Here is an 8,345-nt window from a genome sequence, read left to right on the forward strand (position 1 = left end):
AGTTTTTGATTTCGTCAGGCATTCCGTTTTTTGTTCAACCGGTAACTAGCTTGTCCGTCCTGTTCCTCCCTGGTCCCCGTGTGGCTCTCTTCCTCACAGGAGGGCTACCTCGTGTCTCCACCTTCGCTGGTTGCTGCCAAACGCTCTTTCCAAGATGTCGGCGCCTTCTAACTCGACGTGCAGCACAGTGAGGTCTTCTGCCTCAGTCGCAGTTGGGAAGTCAAACAGACGCAATTATCCTCGGGAGATGATCCGACTGCGCCCCGGCCACTACCGCCGTTACGCGGCCGGCAATCGGTTTGCTCTGTACGACGTTTTGTTCGCCTGTACAATGTGCCATCGTCCACCGCCTTACCGCATCATTGATCCGTGGCCTTCAGACCGGCCATGCACGAGTCGAAAAGCGAAGAAGCATTCCTTCAAGAAGAGCGCTCCCGTGAACACGTCTGCTCTGCGTCACGCCACGTCGAATCGATACTTTCCTCCTGCAGGCTCTCCACAGGTTGCCACGCCACCCCGGGATGTCTACGAGCCGTCGACGGAACCGACGCCCGCGCCCGAGTCCCAGCCGACTCTGTCTGTTGTGGAACCCGAACCTGAAGGCCCCGTCCCCACACACGAGGGCCCCGTGAAACGGAGCAAATGGTCAATAAAGGCCCGAAAGACGCTCAGAAGCAAAGTGCTTGGTGCTGAGCCTGCGGCGTCTGAGGCCAACAGACTCCCTGCGCCCGCAACCGACACGCACAGTCGAACTCGGGCGTCAAGGATTCTTTCGCTGTCTCTCTTCGGCTCAGAAGTAGCAAAGAGAACAGGGACTCTGCCGGCGGATCGGGCGCCGGAGGCCCAGCCTGCACCCGCCGAAACGATTCCCCGAGAACCGCCGAAGCTCTCGCCTCCTGGCGAGACGCGAGGACCGCCGACGATCCGACACACTGTGTCTCGCAAGCAGTCTGAGAAACTTGGGGAACCCGCGCAGAAAATTGTTGTCTCTGTCGGGACGTTCAAGTGAGGACCGGAGAACGGGAAACCTAGGCCGAGACAGGAAGGCAAATGTGGTTCCACGTAGCGGTCTATGCATTTAGACACGTTTCTGTCTCCTGGAGGGCAATCTGAGGGAGTCTGGCGTGCGCTTGACACCGCTGCTGGCCGCCGGTCGGTTGCGTTGGGGGTACGGCAAGAGGCGGATGCCGAAAACAAACTGGAAAAAAGCACGATAGGCGAGCTCCGAGCGTCAATCACATCGGGTCTGTTGTCTTTTTGCGTGAACAAACCCGTTTGCGAACCTCACGAAACGACAGAACTCGGGTCTGTCCAGTCAGGTTCTTTTCTGCCCGAAGCCGAAAGTCGCGCAGCGCGACATTTGCGTTTTCCCACGGGAGGGCCGGAGGGCGACACACAGAGGCGGCGCCGATCCCCATTTGTGGTGAACGGGTCACGAAACACGAGACGTTGGGACAGGCCGACGCCTGGCTTCCAGGTTGGATACTCCTTTTCTGGCGATGTGCCGCGCTGCGCTTCAGGGGAACGTACAAGGGAGAACTTGACGGTCAAACCCAGGTCTTCCTTCTGTGTGGCACGACGGAAGACAATCTGGAGGAGGTAAGCGAAACGTGGAGAGGCTAAACCTGCCAGTCTCTTCTCGTCACTCCTGTCGGTCGTCTTGCGTACACACGGACACGTACACGTACCCTGGGATGGGCCGGGTACCGCGAAGGCCTCCTGCGCTCCAGGGCTGCGCACCTGACGTGTGCACCTGCAAGCGGGTGCCGCAAAACAGGTTGTAGTTTTCACGTCCAGTGGCGTCAAGGGCAAAAGGGTTTTACCTCCTGGATTCCGGGAAGGCTCCAGGTTGTCCGCGCGTTTTCATTTTTGGGGAATCGTGTCGGCTCTAGCGATGCACTGTGTGTGTTGCACGAAAACCCATGTGTGATTTTGCAGAGCTGCTTCGAGATCGTTGTTTGCTTCAGTGTAGTGCCCCTCCCCTCTTTTTTGCGTTTAGAGCGACTTCATTTAGGGTAGTGATTTCGACCATGGAGGCAGGAGAGGCGAGCGTCATCTTCCTTTTCCGAAGACTCTGGGGTATTTCCGGGAGCTTCGTAGTGACGACATGTGTGCGTCGGTCTGTGGGTAGTGACAGACATGTTGTTGTCGCGGCGTTCTTGTTCGGCTGCGGCATTTGTGCACGCGTGCCGTGCTGCAAAAGTTCACCAAGGCCTGCTTTCCCGTGTATGTACGCTTCACTTGGAGACCAACCGTGTTTTGCGCTTGTTCGGCTGTGTTTCGTTCGGTACAGCTCCTCAACCACACTCGCAACAAGTCACCCCTCACTGCGTTCACCGTTCCGCCCTCCGGCTGCTTCGCCGTCGACTTCAAACACGAGGTAAATATCTTTTCCGCGTCTCCAGTTCGAGTTGTCCTGGACTTGAAAGCCGCGGCCTTTCCTCCACGTCCCTTCGTTTTCGCCTCGTGTCCTGACCGTATTGACGCTCGACTGTGCGTTCTGCACTTTTTGAATGTGATCTGGATGCCAGAGGGCGGCGTTCTCAAAATTTTCACAGTTTTCCCATCCCTTCTTGTCGAGGTTCGCCTCCGGTTCCTTCTTGGCCCAGAGAAGTTTCAGCAACTGCGTCCTCTCGTTTTGCCCTGTCCCCTCAGTTTGTCCTTCCGCTCGGCGACTCTCCTCCTCCTGGGTTGCGCATCAGCGTTGTGTGCACGCGAGAGACGACTCGTGTGGATGAGGACGGAAAGAAGCGGTTTAGTTGGAGGCTCAACGACGTAGGAAGCATCGTGTCTCCATTTCGAGATATGACATCATCGCAGGTAAGACAATTTCTTCACACGATGCGGTGAAAATGCATGTGCGGTGTCTCCGTTCCCCCGGGCCGTGAGTAGCTGAAGTTGTGAGGAAGGCGGCAGCGCCTTGGTCAAGGAAAACGACTTCAAAATACAGTGGACACGTCGGATGAGACCACCACGTGGACATCGGCGAAAACCAGGGTGCACGAAGGACCGCCTGCGGAGGAGCCGGCACATCTGTCGTCTTTTTTTGAAACTCTGTATCTGATGCGTTGTCAGGTGTCTCCGCTGCGGCTTGTATTTGTGGGGCCACCCCTTTTGGATGCGCGCCTCTTCCTCGCTTGTTGCTACGCGATGTCTTCTCTAGTGTGGTGTTTCTCTTCTGTGGGCACTGCATGTCTGCTGTCGTGCAGACGGTCGACTGGGACGTGTACCCCGTGAAGTTGAACAAACAGTCAGGCTTTGAAGCGGGTAAGTGACCCTGGCGGAGCTCAGCAGTCCAGCGGAGCCCCGTTTCCATTTGTACGAGTGGCTGAGCAAGGACATTGTGCAGCTTTCGTCGACCAAGCGTGTGTGTAGTTGGACCTCCTTCTGTGAACAGAACTGAGCTTGACACTTTCCCCGAATCATCTGCAGGCACTGTACCTTGCTAACGCACGAGAATCTCTCGAGAAGCGTGAGGCTTCGCTCCGCTCGCGAGAGATTTTGTGCGGGGGACTTCCCCCGTTTCGGTGTTTCCTCAAGAAAGAGCTGATGTCGATAGAACCAAAAACGTTTTCGAGCGCCGCTTGGCGGTGCAAGAGCGATGGCAGCAACAGACGGCGAACCTGGTGTGGGGAGTGTAGGTCAGATTCGTTTTTTTGGCGGACAAAGTTTCTCCGGTTCGTTTTTTCGTGGCCATGGCCCTCCCAAGGTCTCCCGAGGAAGGCCCGGACTCAGTGTCCGTTTTATCCGACCAGTCCTCATGCGTATATACAGTATCAGGTGGATGTTGTGGTCACCCTGATTTTGTCAATATGTGCTTCAGAAAACGTTGTGTTGGACGCCAAGTTTGTCCTCTGTCCCGACTCCACTGGCCCGCCAGTTCCCCCGGATGAAATTGAACCGTGAGTGAACCAGGAAGCGAAGGGAAATCTGTTCCTCGCGGCACACGTGTGCGCGGCAGTTCCGTTTCAGTGCGTTAGCCGTTTCCATTGAAGGACCCAGTGCTGACGGCGTAAAGGAGACCTGTGCGGCGGTTTCCTGGTTGAGACGCGTGGAGGCGGCTTCTGGAAGCGATCACTTGCGTTCGTGGTTTTTGGTTTTCTTTCCCCCACCGGGCGGTACGCTGGAGCCCATTGTTTCACGACAAAGTTTTTTCTGTCGACGTCTCGCTTCCGTGCAGTTTCAAGCCTCCGACGCCGCCAAAGGCGAAACTGCAAAAGGAGGCGAAGCACAACGCAGCGGCACCAGTGGACATTCCTCGGCTCGCCCTGTTCGAGTCCGACGCGGCGCGTGGGGTGAAGGACTGCCGGTTATCTACAAACCAGTCTGGGCAGAACGGCTTTCAGGAATTGTCATCTCGTCTGTCCTCTGCCTCGAAGGACGTACTCTCGCGCCGGTCGTCGTCAGTCCTTGAGAGGCTGGAGCGCGCGTTGAGGGAACACTCCGCGAGGAATGAAAGACTCATCAACAAGTTTCTGGACGAGTACCGGAGACGCGAGGAGAGAGATTCGAGACACGACAGGAAGCGCGAAGATGACTTCGGCCACATGCGTGCGCCGGGGCATCCGGGGAACCCCGATGGCAGCGTCTCGTCGTCACTGCCTCACTATGCGCAGAAACACTGCTATCCGGATGGCGAAGGCGCCTTCAGTGGAAAGAACGGCGCGAGTGTGTCACGTCTGAGCCGCGTTGTGTCTGACCACGGGAAAAGTGAACGGGACGTCTGTCGCCGTCAGGAGAAACTCGCGCTGGGTTCCTCCGCTCCGGTCTCCGGTGATGAAACGTTCCGACTCACGAGGTCTCCGTCCCTGGTGTCGAAGCTGGATTTCTCAGAGGACACCGCGTCAGAAAGCGCGCCTCTGTCTCGGTCGCTCCACCCGTCATTTCGGTCGGACACGAGGCAAAGTGGAACATCCCGTGTCGCGAAAAAGGGACACATAGATGACCGGAGCGAGGCGTGCGCGAACCCCACATCGACGAAGAACACCAGCGCTCTTCAGAGAAGCGTGCGAAGCGACAGTCGACAGAGCGTCTCGCATGGCTCGTCGGAAGCAATTGCAGGGCGGCTCTCCAAACACCGCGGCTCAGCGAGTCGAGAGACACTCGAGGATGTTCGGAGTTTCCCTGAAGCCGGTCGCTCCGGGGTGTTCGGAGCGAGGGGTTTGCACGCCCTTGCCACGGAGTCGCGGTCACCGAGTCTCTCGATTTCCCCGGCGTCGACGAGCCGGTCGAACGAGCCTTCCGTCTCCTCCAGGGGAGGAACTTTCACGGGAGGCCTCTCCCAAAGTGACCGAGGACTCGCAGGCCGTGCGCCGACGGTCAAGGGAATGCGTAGGTTTCCTCCTCCGAAGAAAGGTGGAAGTGGATCCTGGTGTGGCAGTGAAACGTCGGCCAGTGAAGTGGAGTCGACGTTTCGGTCCCGCAGAAGTGAGGATTTTACTGCCTCGCGGATTTCTCCGCATGCAGTCAAATATTTCTAAGTGGTCTGCGTCCATTCCGCGAGTGCAAGATTCTGTGCACATCCATGTCGTCTGCGAACACGCAGACACGTGGGTTTAATGCAATGCGCGCACGTATTTTGTATAGTGCAACTTTCTGTTGAAAACAAAGCGCACGCGGTTGCCTGGTTCAGCTCGGGGGAACGAGACCGGCAAGCAGAGCCTCGCTGTCCAGTCGACAACACAGGTCCCCTGGTCGGACGAGCTAGCGCGTTGGTCTGACTAATCTTTCGTGTAACTTTGCCCTGTCTACTGTGCGTTCCTCTGATCCATAGTAGACACATCAAAGAGCGAGGAAGCGGCTGCCGCCGTTTTGACACTGGGGATTTGCATTTTCTGTGGTAGATCTTCCGTTGTGTGGCACACCGGCGCGCGAAGGAAACGTTTGACAAACGTGACAAGAGCCTACCTATCCGTGATGAGAGGATCCAGCTGTCTGCTGTGTACCTAAGAACTCTCGATTAAACAGGAGTGATACAGACTTGGCACCAGTTGCCAGCCTAACGCACTGACCGGAACAGGAAAACGGTGAAATCGAACGAGTCTGACTTGCAACTACGTTACCCTTTCGAGAAAACAACTTGTGATGTGCCGCAGTAGAGAACTTAGAGGACGTAGACGCGAGGAGACGGCCTCAACGGAATCCCGGTGACCATGAAGACTGATCTTCCTACAAGGCATCCTGCACACGCCTCTCTCCTAGTTGGGAGAACGAACTGAGTCCCTTGCTTTGGGTACCTAAGCACATTCGTTTCCGAGGAAGGCCATTTGGACGCGATTCCCCACTGCAGGTCGCGTGCGGTGTGCGAGGCGCGCGCTATCGTAAGAACGAAGGAGCCCGAACGGCCTGTGTTGCCTCTGAAAAGAAGAGACTACCTCGACACGAAATTCCCTAGCGACGCAGCCGGCACACCGTTCACACATCTCCAGCATGGTAGCGCGTATGTTGCCTGGATCATTAGCGAAGAAGAGGGGGAAACTCCTTTGCTTTCGTAGTTATATACAGAGGACAACCTCGCTAGGAGAGCAACGCGAAGAAGTCTACGCCACTGAATTGACCTGCAACGAGTGTTCCGCAGACGGCTAACGCCCGGCCAAGTTCCCCTCTGAGCCGCGCATGGGCATCACTCCTCAGTGCACTTTTGGAATGCAAAAAGGGAACTCCACCAGCCCCAGTTTTCCGCAAAACACGAGGCGGATACCGAACTGGGAGCTAAAACCAAAAGCGGGAAGCGACCGGCACAGCTGGAAATGGGGAAAAAGTGTGTGTGTGGTTGCGGCGGAGGGGGGAACTGACCGTTACTCAGCGGAAGAGCCTGTGATCACACGAAAGGCGTGAACTAGTTATGAACGCTGGGGCAAAAAGGGTGGAGACGAGGGTGATGACGGAAGGCGTGTCCTTTGCCAAAGGGGTATCAGGCTGGCGTCCACGGAGAGCGGGCTGCCGCTGCCGAGCTTTCGGGGCTTCGAAAGGATGTGTGTGTAAAGGACTCTGAGCAGTTGATGCAGAGGAAAACACGGCGTTTGGACCGTGTAGAACGCACGCAAATAGGCGCCGGTCGAGACAGCACTGGGCAACATGCCGAAGAAATCCCATCCGCCGAGAGGGGGTCTGTCTACGTTTTTGCCAGCTCTTTGGGAAAAAAATAAAGGACAGCAGGTAGCAGGACCGGAGTGGGAGAACCGAGGGTAGCAGCACGACAGAGGGACACCCCTCTTTCGGACCGATTAAACACGACTTTGCGACTGCTGAAACGTAGAGAGAGAGGTCTATTTGCGCCGTCCTACCCCGGAATGGAGAATGACAAGGCGCTCGCCCGAGGGCGCGCGGCTGCTGATGCTTATTGTGCGGCTGCCTCTCTCGATTTCGTATCGCGAAGCGGCTTCCGACCGCATTTTTTTCGCTTTTCCTCGAGCTTTCCGACTGGTCGCGCGGCTTCTCTCGGGTCCCGTTTTCCCCGTTCTTCCGGCTGGGACGTTTCTCGCTTTTCGATTGAGCCAGCCCACGCGCGTTGGGACTGCGATCCAGAGATAGCCACATACTGCGTACACGCATGGAAACCCCGTAGATGCACATGTGTGACGGGAGGACGTCCGAAAGTTGTACACATGGATATAAGTGACGTATTTCGTGTCGCGAAGTGAAATCGAAGCCCATTGTGGAGGTTCAAGTGGACAAGCCGCGCCCGGGCGCGCTCTTGCTGTACCCGACAGGCTCTGTGTATCAAGGGAAACGAAAAAGAATTTCAAATCAATCGCGGGGTATGGTACAGCGTCTAACAGAGCCGGTTCCGCTTCGTACCTTTATATCTTATTTCCAGATAGGTATGTAGATCGATCGGCTCTGCTACGGATGCAAAGTAGACGTGAAATCGGCGGTTTTCTTCGGTCATTCCTCTGCGATCTTTTTCACTTCTCCCGTAGTTTCCGGGCTCTTTCCACGCGCACTTTTTTGTCTCCTGCTGCGAGAGGTAGGCGAGCGAGAGGATTGTTTTTTTGGAAAAACGCTCGGCCAACGAACAGGCATCAGCATACGGAGATCTGGTCTTTTCCCTGGTTTTTCTAGCCGCATTTTCAGCCCGCTTTGGGGCGCGGAACTTTCTCTTGAAACGTGATTCCCCTTCGTCCCCGAGCCGCGGCGTACCACAGCGTCGCGGGTGGTCCCAGGCGACGTCGGTTTTTATCTCTTCGCCGTTTTCTTTCGTTTCTCCGTCTTTCTCCTGAAACACCGAGGCACGAGGCACGCCGAATATCCAATTCCATCTCTTCTCCACGTACCCCCGTAACTTTTTCTGTTTCCTTTCTTTCGTCTCGTTTGCCACCGCGCAAATCCCCCCCCCCCCCAAA

At 56.4% G+C, this 8,345-nt stretch overlaps 1 protein-coding gene across 1 annotated transcript; it reads left to right on the plus strand.

Annotated features, from left to right (window-relative positions):
- Positions 1 to 154: 154 nt before the first annotated feature.
- Positions 155 to 5,480, plus strand: NCLIV_015660 (conserved hypothetical protein; the record flags this gene model as incomplete). The annotated part of the gene is made up of 7 exons (XM_003881758.1): positions 155 to 1,005; positions 1,521 to 1,599; positions 2,294 to 2,380; positions 2,656 to 2,820; positions 3,210 to 3,267; positions 3,824 to 3,902; positions 4,181 to 5,480. The coding sequence occupies 7 exons, from the start codon at positions 155 to 157 to the stop codon at positions 5,478 to 5,480; spliced, it is 2,619 nt and encodes an 872-aa protein (XP_003881807.1).
- Between the last annotated feature and the right edge of the window lie 2,865 nt (positions 5,481 to 8,345).

Source organism: Neospora caninum, chromosome VI, assembly GCF_000208865.1.
Source record: "Neospora caninum Liverpool complete genome, chromosome VI".
NCBI lineage: Eukaryota > Apicomplexa > Conoidasida > Eucoccidiorida > Sarcocystidae > Neospora > Neospora caninum.